The following is an 18,153-nucleotide window of genomic DNA, read 5'->3' on the forward strand; positions in this document are numbered from 1 at the left end:
TAAAAAATGAAGCAGATCTTTAATATTTTTTATTACAAATGTCTTAGACGCTATCAAAAATAAACAAAACACAAATTCTAGGTCGAAACAACAAAATAATAGTGATCAGAAGTTGAAAATTTGTTAACTTTTATTTCACCTATATCATCTGTAAGACAATCACACATATTTTCCATTTCGGGGTTTGCTTGTGCCTCGGAAGCACTATTTGGATCATGAATTATGAATTTTTTGTACCACTGTAGTTCTTCCAAATTAAACCACTCATCACCAAACTCTTTGTTCAGCAAGTTTTTTTATGTCCTTTTTTTGTTCTCGCTTAATGAACGTAACCCCAAATTCAAATTATCCCCTGACAAAGGGTGCCTCTTTCCCTTTTTAAGAATTGTTACAGGTTTTTCCAACGGATTCTCAAATCTATAGTTCTCATAGCATTTTAAATCAACGGTGTAATGACCTCGAACCTTTTTTTTTTTTTAAAAGCATTCGTTTAAATTTCTGGATTTTATCCACTTTTTTATAATATTCCTCCAAGCTTTTTACATTTTTTAGAATCCAATCGTGCCCCAATAATCTTAGTGTGCCAAATTTTTTAAAAATGTCATTATTTTCCTCTTTGGTGGTTACAACATGCTTTCTAATTTCTTTCTCCAGTCAACCGAAAACCCGGTCTGCTGGTAGAAAACTGTGTTCTCGTACTGGAAAAAATAATGTTATGTCCTTAAGATGTCTTGGGGAAAAACATCTTGGCGGACTTGCATTGTCTTATTTATTTAATGTAACACGACGTTTCGGTTGGTAAGTATCTCCAACCGTTATCCGACAAGATGTTTTCACTGTACCATTGTCTACCACCTTCAAAAACAGACATGTCTTGGGGAGTCATTCAAAAGGTAGAACAGGAGCATGTGTATAATGTGGCTATTCTTGTTTTGCCCTCCGCAACCATCGCAAAACAGTCTTAGGTGAAATACATCAGCTTCTAGTATTAATTTCTTTAAATAGTCTCTTACTGATTGTGACTCATCCCATGAGTAAAAAACAGGATCTTTTGAATCTAAAGGTACAAGACAAAAATTGTATAAACTGAGCTGCCTGGCATAAAAGGCATCTTGTATGGGGGTCCTAGGCAAACATTGAACCTGTTGTAGATCAAAACATACAGAATGACTGTTGTCCTCTTTTTTTCTTACATAGTCGTAAAATGCATTTGCACGGAGTTTATGTATGCTCTGTTCTGTTATTAACTGGTGCTTTTTGGCCTTATCTTTCTCATTTTTTATTTTATTACGCCATAACACGCAGACATTGCAAGCATCCGTAGCTGGAGATGCAAATCCGATATTGAATGCTCCTATAAAAATTTTATAAAACATTGTTTTTTTAACTTTCAAATCATCCGTCACAGAACTATTATAAAGTTGCCATAATTTCTTTGCATTTAATTGTGATGACAAGTAAATCCTTTTTGACTTTTCTCGACCATAATGACTTTCTTGTGCAAGCATTTTATTTAAAAATAAACGAAGGCTTTGTTTTTTGTTTTCGTTGCGATTACCATACCTATTTCCACCTCGGTTTTCTGCCGTCGTTTTTCCTTTATGTAATGTTTTACACAGGTTCTCTAATCTTCTTTTTGTAATTTCAAAAGCAATAATAAAAAATTGTTTACACACTACAATCAAACGTTTTTTCTTTGAAAATAAGTGTTACTGGCAGCTCATATTCCTATTCTTGACATTTGATTTTGCCGCATAGTTTCCCTTTCCTTGTGCATCATAAGGCGTTATTTTTCGGGATAAAAATATATCTTGCTTTACCTTCGTTTCTCGTTCGTAAAGCTTTTTTTTATTTTTCATCACCAATGACAAAGGAATAGTAGCACACTTAAATTTAGTTTTACCAGAACGATGTAAACAAGTTTTCTTGAAATCCGTACACAGACGATCTTTATCAACATATCTACAAAAAAATATATCACTAGTACTATAAACAAAACAGACAAAACACAAATCAAAACGCGAACTATTTTATACACTTACAATTTCTATAGGTATTTGCTAGCAAACACAGTAGAAAATAAAGGTCTTATTTCACCAGAAATTCCTTTTATTATGACGACCGGTTTCGCGATTACAATATCATCGCATCATCAGGTCGAGGACTAAAAGTAAAAGACACAATTTACATAGATACTACGCTTATCAAAAATTGGTAAAATGCTGAATAAAATCGAATTTTAAAGCGTACTTACATTGTTAAAAACGAGATTTGTCAAAACAAAACAAAAGCACATATAGAACGGTACAGTTAAAATTAAGCGAGTAAATCTTATCGTAAGATAACAAATAATACACTTAGGTTCAAAACAATAACATCTAAAAAGCACCGTTACAACACAATAGACAAAACGATCTAAAAACTATGATAACCGCTATTCAAACTAATCTGACCAACAGAGTCATCTATATCTAGTTTTCATAATTAAGAAAGAACGTTACAAAGAAATCTATATTTTATATCATATAATCGAATGGGTACTAGATAGCGGTACCCACAGTAACTTTAAAATATATATTTTTTTTAAACTGTTAAACAGATGTCTCTACCAGTTTATATTAAGAAAACAACGGGGTTTTTATTAAAATAAATTAACCGGAAAGGGAGGGAAGAGTTATTCAAATAAAATATTAATTAAATTGGTTGGAATGTTAATCTGAATATTAAGAGATTTATCATATTCTTTTTTGAGAGATCTTTTTATCTCGAGTAATTCAAGATTATTTAGATTTATGTTGTCCTGAACTCTATGTAAGATCTTGTAATTATTTAGTATATTCGATGGGTGACCGGTCTCCATAATATGCTTAGCAAATAATGACTCAGGATTGTTCTAGTACCCATTCGGTTATATGATATAAAATATAGATTTCTTTGTAACGTTCTTTCTTAATTATGAAAACTAGATATAGATTACTCTGTTGGTCAGATTAGTTTGAATGGCGGTTATCACAGTTTTTAGATCGTTTTGTCTATTGTGTTGTAATGGTGCTTTTTAAATGTTACTGTTTTGAACCTAAGTGTATAATTTGTTATCCTACGATAAGATTTACTCGCTTAATTTTAACTGTACCGTTCTATATGTGCTTTTGTTTTGTTTTGACAAATCTCGTTTTTAACAATGTAAGTACGCTTTAAAATTCGATTTTATTCAGCATTTTACCAATTTTTGATAAGCGTAGTATCTATGTAAATTGTGTCTTTTACTTTTAGTCCTCGACCTGATGATGCGATGATATTGTAATCGCGAAACCGGTCGTCATAATAAAAGGAATTTCTGGTGAAATAAGACCTTTATTTTCTACTGTGTTTGCTAGCAAATACCTATAAAAATAGATCCCAGAACATGGACACCATTCTCCAAACTACTTACAATTTCCTTTTTCGAAGTTTCTTTATACTCCTCTGCTTTCTACCACCACTATTTAAAGCCTCTACCGTTTTATCTTCCATTTTCTATCAATATTTTGTCTTCAATATTATTGATTTTATAAGCAAACTAACCAAAAAACAATGAAAACATTATCACACTAACTATAACCTCACATTCTCACTTTACTATTAATTTACAGAGTGGCTAAGAGCACAGTTTCGCGCCTCTGACTGCAACATTATAGATACGTAAATGACTTGAAATAGTTGGAATGCAAGACCGCACTGCCTAGAACGTAGAACCTACAAGCCCCTTATTAAATATAATTTGTTTTTTTTTACATAATTAGTTTAAAGTATAATAAAATTTAAACCAAACATGTAAAAAATGAAATGTAAATATTAATTTATGTAAATATCACCTTCTGAGAAAAATCAAAATAGTAAATCCCCTTTTGAAAAGAACACAATTTTTTCCATGTAATTTACTAAGGATATATCACGCTTTGTTTCGGTTTATGATGGTCAAAATATGAATTTTAGCACAGATAAACGGATTCAAGACTTAGTATAACAAAACCCAAAAATGTGAATAGACACTCCCTTTTGAAAAGACACTCCTCATTTGTAATTATTGTTATTGTACGTATAATATTGTTGCGTATCATTAAAAAATTCCCCGAAATTATCTTTCATTGTATGTGAATATTATAGTGGAGTAATTATTCAATATTCAATACACCACGATAATTATAAAGTCACTAACACCTAAAATTACAAAAAAATAAATAAAACTTATGGACGATTTTAAGATCGCGCCAATATTCCGAACTGAACAGTCCTTCCGGCGGCACGCGCTTCTGATATACTCGGCAGACCATGATGTTCGAATACCTAATTATAAAAAAGAAACTAGGGAAGGCATAGTCTTAAGATGCGTATACATTGAACAGGACGCGACGCGCCTGCTTTACGCCAAATTTGTGCAATTAGTAGCGGGTTCAAGAAACGCGCGCGCGTCGCGTTTTTATCGATTTTCTGTCGGTTTTTCGAAGATCTTATAACAGGTTCGAGGGAGAAGGATTCAGAACGATATAAATAAACATATTTTTCGTTTTATTAATATTTTCTTGTCATATGGACTGAAGAGAAGTAACTTGCCTTAATTGAATTATATAGGAGATATCCAAATTTATAGGATCTTTAAAAAAGAGGTTATTTTAAAAAAGATTTGAAGACAGATGCTTGAAAAGCAATTTCTGTGAAGACAAAGCAGTAAATGATAAAATGGCAAAAAAATTATGAGCCTCTTATCGATGTATACAAAGGAAAAAAAAAGTAGAATTATATATTATATATTATAGATTCGGTAAGGACAGGAAAAGGTAGGTTTAGGTTATAATGAATATATTCAATTATTACAATTTTTTTTAGAAAGCCCCTCTCCATTCTCCTACTTATTCCTTGAGCAGATCAAAAAAAAAAAAAAGAGTTGGCATATCGGTTTATAAATACTATATTTTGCTATAAAATTGTAAGCTATACGCAATATAATGAACTAACTATGAGTTTTTAAAGGTATCGATAAGTTTTATAACGCGGAAATAAAACCTTTATCTTCACCCGTTTCTAAATGGCCGCTTATTAAAAATGTGATTTTTTATTTTAGCATCTCTAATTCTAAAACGATTTTTTCATATTTAAAATTTGGTGTGAAACTTTCTGCAATTACTATGCAACCACTACCCAGGGTTATTAATTCTGCAATTAAAGATGTTAGCATCTTCGAGAGAAGTTGAAAACTCGCTTTTAGCATAAAACTATTTTGTGATTCTAGGGCAGATATGCAACTATAGAACCGTGATTTTATTTTCTTTGTGTCACTAAACTTTGCGTCAATGATTAAAACTTCTGCAAAGATGGAAGAAAATTCTGTCTGTTGGAAAATTGTGCAAAATTGAAAGAAAACTTTGCCACACTCACCATAAAAAGTGATCTTGGGGAAAATCTAAAGGAGAATTCTGCCAGGTTGGATAAAAATATTTTAGTGAATAATTAAAAGAAGAAATTCTGCAAAGAAATTCACATCTGGAATATGTCTCCCACATGCAAACATTGGTGCAAAGTCAGGGAAGTCCTTGCAAGAATTTGAAGCTAACACTGCACGTTTCTTAGAACATTGAAAGACTAGAATTAGTAAACAACAACTTTGTTTGAGTATAACAATTGTGTTCAGGGGCAAGGGAATTGTTTTACTTACAAACATATTCACGCGTTTTCTGTTGTAACATAGTTTCAAAAGACAGAAGTTTTATTACATTAACACAAATAATAATAGGAGTCCTTCTTTATCTGAACTTTTAAATTATATAAATATTGTTAATTTTTAAATTTTGACGTAAGTTTGTCTAAATTTGTTCATTTAAAATAAGCTTTGTCATGATATTTTATGTTTTGACCCCTTTAGAGAGAGTTTTTTGTTATTTTTGTTTTTTATTATTTATTTGGAGTCATAGCACTGATGATGGCATTGATGGCTGTTTGTTAGCCGAAAGCGCTTTGCTAGTTAAAAAATGTATACATGTTATACAAATCGCTTCTCCTTCTTCTCTATTATACGTTATCTGCATTCATTTAACTTTGAATATTGACTTCTTTATAGAGTATCTTACCATATTTTATTAAAGAGGAACAGGCAAGGCGTTATCTCAGAAGACCTAAACGTTTGAAATGCTTTCTTGACAAGCTTAGCAATTCCTAAGTTGGCATGTGGGCTCGATAACCTGGACTGGAGGATAATTCGCAGCATGTTAGAAGTATTCTTCAGGTATCTAGGCGTGCAAGTTCTGGTGTGCTGTTATACCCTTCAAGATCATTCTCTAGTGGAAAGCATAGAGAAATGAATATTAAAAGAGTGTTCGAAAGGTACCCTAACCTGATCATCAAGTTCTAAAACTTAACCTAAAAAAATTAGTTCGGTTAGACCGCATCGAGGGCCAACTTCTGTCATAATTGTCATTAGATTATCGATTTTCTTTCGTCCCTTCCCCATCACCACCCACCTTCGCATCATCGATCGTCGCCATTGCTTATTCCTTTTTATTTTGGCGTCCATTGGGTGTGTCCTTTTGTTTTTTTCTGAACAAAAAATAATTAAAAATGTAGCTTAAAGTCATTAAAGTGTAATTTCATCATATAGAAGCTTTTTTTGTTGTTTTATTGTGTGGTTTCAGATCCCTAGGATGGGGTAAGTGTAATTTTTTTGATCAAATAGTTTTCACCATGTTGTTGTTTACCATTTTAAAATTTCCCTAATAATGTTATCCCCAGGAAAATTCATTTTTAAATGCAAGGCACCTACTTGTTCTAATACATACTATTGGCCTATTGAGGATTCATACAAAAATAAAATTTTCTTTAAATTTTCTGAAAGTGACATTATTAAGGGGTCCGAATGGTTTAAAGTACTTGGTTTAAGCCTAACCTCAACAAGGTGTTATTTGTGTCAAGACCATTTTGATGATATTTCATTTAGTAGTACTATACGTACTCGTTTAAGAAAGTGTGCTCTCCCAATTGCTGGCCCAAGTATTATTCACAATGCCCCAGTACTGGTTGAGGCACAATTACCTTGGGAAGATACATTGACTTTATTACCTGCTGTCACAATCCAGCAATCTCAATATAATGTTCAGAATGAACATAATTATGCTAGGCCACTTTTTACTAGGTCTGACGAAAGGTATCATCAGTGTTTTGCTGCTAGGAAGTACCAAAAGCACAATAAGTGAAACAACTTCCATTCTACCAGGTCACTACTCAAGGAGGTACCTCACCTCGATAAGATGGGAGTAAGATCCAGGGATTCTCCTTGAATATTTAAGAAAAAGGACCGATGACATCTAGAATTTAGGGTATGTCTAAAGTGTCTATCCATATCAGTGTCAATTATTTTTTAATATCATACTCTCCATAAAGAATATTGTATCGTATATATTACCACTCCCCTAACATTTTTGGGTACCCTCTGTACAAAAAAGTAGGTAGTAAACGTAAAATTTTTAGGGCATATTTTTGAGAAATATAATTCGTAAGTCTATAAATAATTTATTTATAAATTTGATAAATTGTAATTTTTGTATCATATCCTCAAAATGTAGAAAAAGCAAAATACATACCATGGACAGTGTTGTGCTAAAGCAGCACAAAAACAAATTGTATCAGGATCCCTTTTAAGGCAATAAATTATAAACTTACTTTACAATTGACTTTAATTCTACCCCTACCCTTGTTAATTTGTTGATAACAGTGAAATTAACATTGTTAGTATCGAGCATTTAATTTTCAAAATAGGACTTAATATATTATACTTAATTCTCTAAAATATTGTCTTACATAATTAACCCATTAAATATTTTTTTGATAGCGTATTGGGCTGTAAAATCTCTTTCACATTCTATAAAAATCAATGAAAAAGTGCATTATTAACAATTAATTTTTTTGAAGGGCCTTAATGCATTAACTTAACAACTTAAAAGCAAATTTGATGAATTTAATGTCAAAAAACTAACGAATTCAATTAAAAAATGTAAAAAATAAACTTAAATTACATACATTATCACTCTTAGCCTCTTCAAAAATTAAATTAATACACTTGCACGATTTCATAATTTTTTAGAGTTTGTGATCGAGATTCACAGCTTTTACGCTGTTAAAAAATGATTTAACGGGTCAATAATTTTAAATTTCGCGCCATTCTAAAATTTTGAATAGCACGCCTTTCATTTCTATGACGGATCGGAATTACAGTAGACTATTTTACCGACTGACAAATGTCAATTATTTTAGTTGGGTTAGACCGCATCCGTGATGCTGCAATCTAGTTTAGGGTAGAGATGGTGCCTACTTGTTACTATGGAATTGAACCCTCTTATACTTTTAATTACTCTATGGTGGAAAGGGTCGATTGTTATTTCTACAACACAGAACACAAATATATAGATTATAGTCCTACAAGGTCCAGTTATAAGAGGGGAACCTTCTGGCGATATCGACATCTTTGGAATAATTTCAAAATGAGCGCAGGGAGGGGCAGTGTAACGATATTGCCAACACCGCGAATACCAGCTCTTCTCCCTATTTCCGTAATCATCGCGGTGACGCAAGCACACTGTACCTACGACATCTCTGAAGACGCGTGGAAGGTTAGCGATTCTTTCGGAACTATGATCTGCCCCCTGGATACAAGAGACACGCGTCGCCGGGAGACTAATTAACCGATTCCAAGCGATCTATCGGTTTTAACCGCGGTTAAGCCCTTGGTTCACCTTGAACAGTCCCTTTATAACATAACCAATGGTATCCGCTTGGACGTTTTGGTTGAAGTAACTTCGTAATTTGTCAGCTGTCGCTATCATCATTTTGTTTGTTTTTAAATAATACCCCAGACGCCAGTAATATTATATGTAATTAGTTCTTAAACATAAATATCAAAAAAGAAAACTTATTAGCTATAATAAATTTTGTCATCTTTAGAAAGGAAATAATTTGTTGTTTGTTTTTATTTTTTCCCGCAATTATTTCAATATCTTTGACATTTGACGTTTAGAAAACAGCTCCGAACTTGGGTAATTACTGTTCCAAATTGATGACGTATAAAGGGCGTCACGTATCTCAAGCGGTTGTAACTATAACTGCTTGGACGTGTTTGGTTAATACCATTTAGGAACGGTAATTACCGATGGACCTCTTGCAATCGGTTATTAAGTTCGGAATATTGGCGCAATGTTTGTATATCGATTATTTATCGATTCATACCTAACGAACAGTAAAAAAATTGCAATATAATGATTACTTGTTTAGGCCTTTACTGTGACTGCTCTTACTATTGCTTATTTGACATATTTTTTTGGCTAGATTTAGCAGTTTATCTTTTGAGCTTAGGTTTCGTAATTATGGGTTCCCTTATGAATTCTATAGAAAGTCATGTGAGCTTTGAGAAATTATATCGTACAAGAACTGAGCGTTTTATGCTCTTTTTAAGCACGACGAAATTTCTTCCTTAAGCTAAGTACAGTCTAATGTGCAAGATTCAATCCGATAATAAGCTTAGAACATAATCATAAGATATTATTATCGGATTTTCAGCTAAAATTTCCAATGTTATTTTGACAAAAATATTTTATGACTAATGCGTTTTAGTTGATCTTCATACTATTAGAACCGTATATCAACGATTAATTTTTGTTTATCTTAACAAATAAAAACCATGTTCCTTATTATCGTCGCAATCTAAATTTATTCTATATAGTAAATTTTAAGTGAAAAATGATGGAGTATTAAAAACAAATAAACCACTTTATAATGGAATTACCCAAAAATATAGATTTTTTAAAATTATTTTTCAATATTTCTTTCATGTTTTTACTTTAGGTCAAAAAAGGTTGATTTAATATATTATTTAATATACAATTAATTGATAATTGATTGAATTAATTGCTATACCTAATTTGTATACATTTTTAGGAGTTTATAATAATAATTAAGGGTATTCATAAAAGATCAATGCATTAGAGATCTCTTACCAAGGTTGACTGCTTAAGGTTTTTATAACAGTTCCCAGAAAAGACCCCATAAACTCCATATTAAATGAGGGCTCTGAACTGCCTTCAGTTCTTGCATGCGAAATGAAGCATTAGCTATTTTTATTGCCACCTCGTCTTCAATAATTTACGTGAAGTGAGATTTGTATGCGTATAACAGCCATTATTAATTTCTGGGTGAATAAAAAGGGCATTGTTAGTCTGCACCAATAAGTAAGCTATTAATAAAACACATTACTAATATTATTGACAGCAAAGCAAAAATTAATATACTACAAAACAAATTTTATAAAATAAAAATATCTCTGATTTGTTATTTAGAAACACTTAGTCCATCAAAATAGTCATTATAAAGTTAATTGGTCGTATATACTCGTAAGTCACTTAAAATTTCACAAGTCGATTGGCGTTGATTCTTGGCATAATTGTTTGTTAAAAAATTATTCAATGAATTAAATCCTTAACCAAGCCAAACCAAGTATATAATGAAAAAATACAAGATGCAATCAGGTGAGCAACTTGACCAGTTCAAATCAGTTTGGAATTATGAGGCACTTAGAAAATCTCTCTCATTAAAGGTTCTCGTAAATTTTTCCTATATCATTATCACCATCATTATTATAAAACTTTAAAACAATTCTATTCAAGGCGCAGAATTCCTGTATAGATTTTCTAAACGTTATAAAACAACATTTCGTAATATAACCAAGTTGTTTAAAATAAACAAGCATTATAAATTTGAAATTAGTGAAATTTTTTTAAAAGAAAAACGCTAATCCTGTTCCCTTAACTCCCTTTTGATATGGTTTAAACTTTAAATCAAATAGAAGAAAACTTGTTTTATTGCTCCTGTAGACTTTTAGCCTTTATAACAATCGTTGCACAGAAGTCACTCAAAAAGAAAAAGGTAATGATTTGGAAACTGACTAATAAAATCTTTCGATAGTAATTACCTTTCTGGATAAATTAGCAAGACCCGATTGAGTTTTCATCTTAAACTCTTAAAAATACTTCTACGTAAAGGAGTCATAAATAGCATCAATGCTAACCTCCCGCTTGAGCACTAACTATTGAAAATCTTGGTGTAACGTTCTGGAGAGATTCAAACCAGACATAGAAAAGTTTCGAGTTAATCCATAAGCGTCGCTTATTAAATTTAACAATTCAGGTCAAGAGGAATTTGCAACTGATCCAAGTTTATTAAGAAAAGAAAAAAAAAATTCAAACAAAAGAAATTTTTGGTTGGATGATTGTATACAAGCAAAATTTCTCGAGTGAAAATTATTGTTTTAACCTGAAATCTTATATATTCCATCTGACCATTGAATTTCGCACAGTTACTAGGTTAGGTTTGTTGCGAGTGAGGCTCTTTGCGTCCCTCCACTCCGACTCTAGGTCTATTGTGGCTCACCCCTAGGTGTTTTCACACATTTTTACTTCCCCAATCAAGTCCGCCCTCTTTTTGATTGGGAGAAGCATTTTTAATGTCTTCTGTCTTAGGTAAGGTATTACCGAAGATTGCCTGCCTGATTCTGTCTAGTGCCGAACATCTGTATAGAATGCGCGTGGCAGTCTCGTCTCCCTCCAAACATAGTCTGCATCCAGCGACTTCCGCCAAACCAATCCTATTCATGTTTCATCCTTTTTTGGCTATCTTCTCAACCGCTTCATTTCCGGTAAGCCCAGCATATCCCGGAATCAATGTTAAGGTAATTTTGTTCCCTTCCCTAAGCAGTATGAGCTGGTTTTTGCAGCTCCATGTTGCTTTAGATGTGTAGGTAGACGATTGTATTGCGTGCACAGTTACTAGCACTCACATTGAAGAAAGACTTTGTGACACCATTCTAAAGGTGATTCAAATTACTAGATGTATTTGTGGAATATAAAAGTGTTTCAAATAGAGCTAACGTGAAGTAAAAATAATATCCACTTAGATATTTATGTATCATGGATTAAATTAATGCAGCCACAGAGAAAAATAACTATAAATTTATGTGTAACCAGAAAGTAGAAGGATTTAAATAATCTTAAATATCATGGTTCTGATGCATGCGTTTAAAAAAAGGTTATAAGTAATAAATTATCGTGCAGAAGAGCACCTTAACTCTGTGCATTATAAATTGAAAATAGAATGAATTACTGTGCACTTCAGTCTAAGAAATTATAGTCTCACTCTCTTAGGGAACTGTTAATATTTGGAGACTACAACTTTCCTAACTAAGCGGGTCGAATAAGAATAATAGTGTGCAATATTCTGATAATTCTCCTGTTCAAAATATTGCGGAATTGCTTTTATTTAAATGTGTTCCAGATAAAGCAACTTCCCAAGAGTAAATCTCCTTTCTAGGTAGCTTTGTATCAAAATAATATGCCATTTGCTGAAAAAAGAATACCCACAAATGGTTTATGAATATATTTATGGGCTGTTTGCAAAATTAAATTCAAAATGTTTGAGAAAACCTAGAAATATGTTTGGTGTTGAAAATTCTAATAAAGAAATTGTAACCTTAAGCGCAAATTGTGATTTTTTCCAATTAGCAAAATTGATACTGTTTATATATTTCGATAAATGAAATTTTACGTTTGTATTAATGGACTTACGTTTTGTATTTATAAATTGAGCTTATCTATCTTGATACTAGCAACTGTTAAATATTCTTTGAGTAGGTCCGAGTTAAAGTATGCTGTAGCAAGGGATTCATAGGTTACAATTTGCATGAGCAAATGAGAGAGAGGGTGCAAGTTTTTAGGAATTATAGCTTTCTAATATCACGAATCTTGAAACTTGAATTAATGGAAATGCAGATTATTCTCCATTATTATCTCGAATTAGTATAAACTTTTCTAATAGATTATTGAAATCTTCTTTATAACATTCCCTAAATTTTTATTTCGTTTAAATTGCTTGGATTTGAATTGAATGTCTTATTGGTGCAAATCAACCACCATAAATCCTTACCTGTCCATTTCTTATTCTCCAGTTTACGAGCAGAGGCCATACCAAGGAACAGGTTTCTTGAAATAACCTTTTTCGCAGCTTTTTTTCGTTTTCTTCTGCTTCTTCTTTAGGCGCCGGTCTTTTTATATAGACTCTGAACTGAAACAAATAAGACGCAAAACATTTAAATTCCGTTGCGGATTAACGGCTGCTGGATTGCTTACCAACGTGTAACGAAAGGAATATTGATGAGTATTTAATTTATATACCTAGTAGTCGGCAATTTAAAGGTATACTTACATTTTGCTATTAAGCGGGATTGAAGAACTTTTAAATAGTTTTTTTTTATTAAAATATATAATGATAGACATGTCTCAAGGCTGTGAAATCGGGAGCGACTTTGTACAGTTATATTGATTTTAAGATGAACAAATTATAATGTATGTGTTGCTATACACTACTGGTACACTACTTTGTTGCTGCTTGGTATGATAATTCATATTAGTAATTAATTTGTACTACTAATTTCCTTTCTAGATTCAAGATTTGCAATTTTTAGAATTATTATCGGTCATTTCACCAATGTTCAACGCAGTTTCAAAGATTAAAATTACTTGTTGATTATTAAAAAAAAATAAAGAATAAGTTTCCTTTAATTTAAAACTTAAAATAAATTGATTTCTAATATTATGTTTTTTTTTAATGTATTTAGATAAAGATAAAGGGATAATTCAACTGACGTTTCTAAAGATGGATAATATGACAATAGATATATAATACACAATAGATCTTATTTCGAATTTCCACAAATAAATTAATTGGAATAATTAAATTAATAAAAGTCTCATATCAACTTAAATTAATCATTACATTTGGTCGGAGTATTAAAGAATTCTTGAAATTATTGAAAGAAAAGACTTTCTTGAATAGAAATTTACTTGAAAAGGGATACTTTTTAAACAGTTTGTAAATCTTAGGTGCTAAATAATTTTGAGAATAGCATCTTTTGTTTAATTGTATGAAATTTAATTGTATATAAGTCGTGCATTTTTTGGTATACTTCATATACTACATCATATACTACAAAAGGCAAAAAACAATTTTAGGTTTTTGGTATATTTAGAGTTAGTTGATTGGCTTGAACCCATGACACCTCGGTTTTTACACCTCAAAGTAATATTATTTGCATACAAGAAGATCCTATAAACATTAATCGGCAGATCATTGACTTAGATTGCAAACAGCCCAGGGTTCAGAGCCGTGTGGTACCAAAATATAAAAAATATTAGTCTGTGAGAGGATCATCAAGAAATTATTCTATAATAAGTATTAAATCCTACTATAAAATAGGATACGTTATAAAAATTCGATTGAACGAGCGCCAGGCTTAGGCATACTCTCCTGCTATCGGAATGTATGAGATGCGCAAACTCAATTAACGCGCAATTCAACATTGCTGGGATCACAAAACGTGAATTCAGCAAAGCCTTACACGAACAGAGAGCAGCTGCTCCGGTGCTGTTGTTAGTTCAAAAATCATATTGTGAGGGAACAAAAATACATACATTCGTATTCTTTTTGTTAAGCTAAACATATCTGTACTCTTTGATTTTGTAGATCTTCAATAGCTTTCCTAGCATTGTTTGAGTAACGTCTGAAACAGAACCCATGTGTCCTTTTTTTATAAGATTTAGTATCTGCTATATTATTCATTTTTTTGTTAATGGAATTTACAATATTTATAGGGAGTCATAAAAAATACTTATTTGAATTTACTGATTTTTTTTACTACCTTAATATTATTGATTCCATATATCTTTTACTTTTTTTTTTGTTGGGCATGTTAATTTATATAACCTTGGCTTTTGTTGTAAAATGTAAGTTTTTAGTAAAATTGATTAATTAAACATTTAGACATTTTTTCCTTCAGAGTTTGCTGCCTAGTTAAATAATTATATTTTAATTTACAAAAAAATATAACTTGAAATATTGACAATGTCGGTAATAATGACAATACGATGTCAAAAATGTAATGTCTTACAAATTTTTAAATTGGAGCTTAGATTGAAACATCATTAATGTGTCATTAATACTTTTGGTAAAGCTTTTCAGATTTTCGGTCTAAAATTTAAAATGCCACTCAAGGGCATATGATATATATTAAATAAAAGTATTTATAGTTATAACGTAAAAAACTACAAAAGTAGAGATATAAGTAAGGTATGCTTTGGTTTTAATAGTAGAATTGCCAAAATTGTCACAGAGTAAATAATTTTTCGAATGATCAAAGTCATAAACAGGACTATCTTGACTGGAATCTATCCAAACATTTTGAAAAGTGGTGGTTACTATTTTCAAAAGCAAAAAATCATAAGGTGAATTTATATATTACTGTATAATATCTCTATTTTCAATGATTTCAAAAAAATTAATTTCAGAAGAAGTCAGCTTGTTAGTTTTAACAATAGGGCATCAACTACCAAGAACATAAAGGAAGATGATCCCTAGAATTCTGTTCTTATTGTTTTCAATTAATAATATTTAAAATATTCCATATTTGAATCTGATGATACTACCAATCTTCTGAAAAGTGTTCTAATATTTAGACTTTATATTATCTTTTAACAGGCTTGGTAGAACCGACACTGATAAACAAATCCAGGATTGGTTTTAGCCAGTAACCTCGTATAGGCTTTAAGTCAACAAAGAAACTTAGAAACTTGTAGGAGTTCATGAAGTATTGTTATTGTCAAACTCTACTAGAAGATTCTATCTTGTTCTGGATTATAACCTTGCAACAATAGCCATAATACAGAAATTTTAATTTTTACAGAACTTCAAGATACAGAACCAGGTCTGATTACTATTATTACTATGAAGCTATTTAATAAAATTTCTCAGAAAATTTGAAATAGTAATCCTAAACTTCTTTGAGAACTACCTAGAAAGGGGGCTTAATGTTTCTTAGTTCTAAAAATATTTATCTTTAAATTTATAATTTCCACTTTTTCAATTTTTTCTCCAATACTGTACTTTCCCATCACCTATTTTTTTACACAAAACCCACTTTTAACTTGAATATACAACATATGTTTTAATTAAAAATAATAAAGGTGCTCATAAAGATAAATCCATCATAATAATCAAAGTAATGAATAACTGCGCAAAAATTTAGTTTTTATGTATATTCTTTTAGATAATATTAGTTTTCATTTAATGGGAAGTAACGAAATTTATAACATTCGTTGGAAGCTATTGTTTTATAAATTTTATTGTTATTTATTATATTCCCCTTATAATTATTAAAAAAAATTAATGAAGTTTTAAGAGAATTCAGAATGGTGCAAATCTTCCCAAAAAATCTACATGCATCAAGGTACCCCCGCTATGTCTATAAAGTTTGAGGAATAAGTAAGAAAAAGAGATCACATGCTTAAAAAAGGGTTATAAAAAAGTGACATATTTTGGGTCATTTAATGATTTTAATCAAGCATCCTAACAAATCTCAGATTTTGAGCACTTGATACTTTTAGTTTTCTATACTTTTTAAAATTGAACTCTCGACTGCATACAATTAATAACTCCAATTTTTTATGTCAGATATCTTTTAAAAAGTTGATAGTATATTTTTTATTAAAAAGATTTCCTTTTTTTTGAAATTTAAGAACGATGCGATTATAAGTTATCTAAGGATCTAATAAGGATCTTAGAGTTGCGTAAGTAGGCCAAGACAAAAAACTTAGATAGGAAAAGTTCCGTCCGGCAATAGAAATGACAGTCCAGAATCAAATCTTATAAGTGTTGTCTCAAATTTTCCTCTTTAGGGGACTGTACTTTTAGAAAAACCTAATATTATACAGGCTGTTACAGAATAAGATGCTGATCTTTAAGGGTGTTAATCCTTAGCTGATTTTAAGAAGAACCGTTTAAATAAAGTCCTAAACCCCTTTTTAAGTAATTTTTAAGCTATAAGGTGTTAAAATCTTAAGAAAAAAACGTTTCTTCGCTATAACTTTAATAACTTCCCAGATAGGTGTATGAAATTTAGCACATATCCTCTGAGTATTAACAGCCATTTTTTTGATGTAGGAGATTTTTTTTTAAGTTTAAGAATAGAAGAATAAATATTTTTCAAAAAGACCAAACCAAAACTATTTTCATAATCTCCATTCATTTTAGGGCAAATTTGTAGTTAATTGAGCATAACTATCCTCCTCCCCTTTTCTAGATTTTTAAAAGGTATTGCATATTAGAAATATTCAATATATTTAAGAAATTCTAGGAAGTAATCAGTGAAAAAACACAAATAATATATTCGTTTAACCATATTCTTATTATAAAACCTAATGAAACGAGAGTCTGAAAAGGTTTTAATGAATAAACTTAGAAACGCTTAACGTAATCATCCTATTGTCGAGTTAACTAAATGATTGTGAACCCGAAGTGATTTATTTTATTAGTAAATACCTTTCAGAATCCGTTAGAATCTGATTGGTCTTAAAAATGTATAAAATGTATGCTTGTGGTTAAATGTTGAAAAATTGTTGACTTTGTAATTTATCAGAAAAAAGTGATAATATGTGAGATATCGAGAAAAAAAACTTTAACAGGGCTTAGGCTGATTGAATAAAATAAATGAATGGTCAGAAGTTTATCTGACTCTCGTTTTTTTTTAACTAGTTCAAAACTTTTTTTTATCACAGGCCCGAAAAGACAGACAGAAACAGTTTCGATCAATGGAGCTATGGAACATGGCAAGCCAGTATGGTCAGAAGTAAAAAAGACCAATAGAAGTGAGAGTTCAAGATCCATGGTTGGATAAATATGAAGAAAAGAGACTAAAAAATTGAAATTTTTGTTGAAGGCAACATGAAATAAAAAGAAAATATTGGAGTGTGATAAGAGAGGCGGAACAGACTTCGACAACTAAAAATAATTTAGAAAATTAAATTATAAGTTTAGTCGCCGACAGACATGTAATTTATTTTAACAATTTATGTTGATCATTGTTAAAGAACCTAACAAATAATGTAAATAGCAGGTGACAAGTAAAAAGATATTCAGTATAACAGATATTCAATGTAAAAATTCGATATTTAAGTTGTAGTTTTGATTCGAATTATAGAGGTGGTAAAATTTTGGGAATACTAATAATGAAAATAATAAAATTTAAAAAATAAT

General features: G+C 30.8%; 1 protein-coding gene and 1 long non-coding RNA gene across 2 annotated transcripts in view; both read right to left on the reverse strand.

Annotated features, from left to right (window-relative positions):
- The window catches only part of LOC126736980 (sialin), a 77,314-nt gene that overhangs the window by 16,174 nt on the left and 42,987 nt on the right, over positions 1-18,153 (reverse strand). Inside the window, exon 2 of the mRNA XM_050441634.1 lies at positions 12,994-13,131. Coding sequence (XP_050297591.1) covers positions 12,994-13,033 — 40 coding nt within the window. The 5' untranslated portion in view covers positions 13,034-13,131. The remainder of the gene's footprint in view (positions 1-12,993; positions 13,132-18,153) is intronic.
- On the reverse strand, positions 15-2,495 carry LOC126736981 (uncharacterized). Its single transcript, XR_007660841.1, has 2 exons — positions 2,043-2,495; positions 15-1,962 (listed from the first exon to the last, which is right to left on the reverse strand). It is a non-coding gene; the product is annotated as an uncharacterized LOC126736981 (long non-coding RNA).

Source organism: Anthonomus grandis, chromosome 6, assembly GCF_022605725.1.
Source record: "Anthonomus grandis grandis chromosome 6, icAntGran1.3, whole genome shotgun sequence".
NCBI classification, from domain to species: domain Eukaryota; kingdom Metazoa; phylum Arthropoda; class Insecta; order Coleoptera; family Curculionidae; genus Anthonomus; species Anthonomus grandis.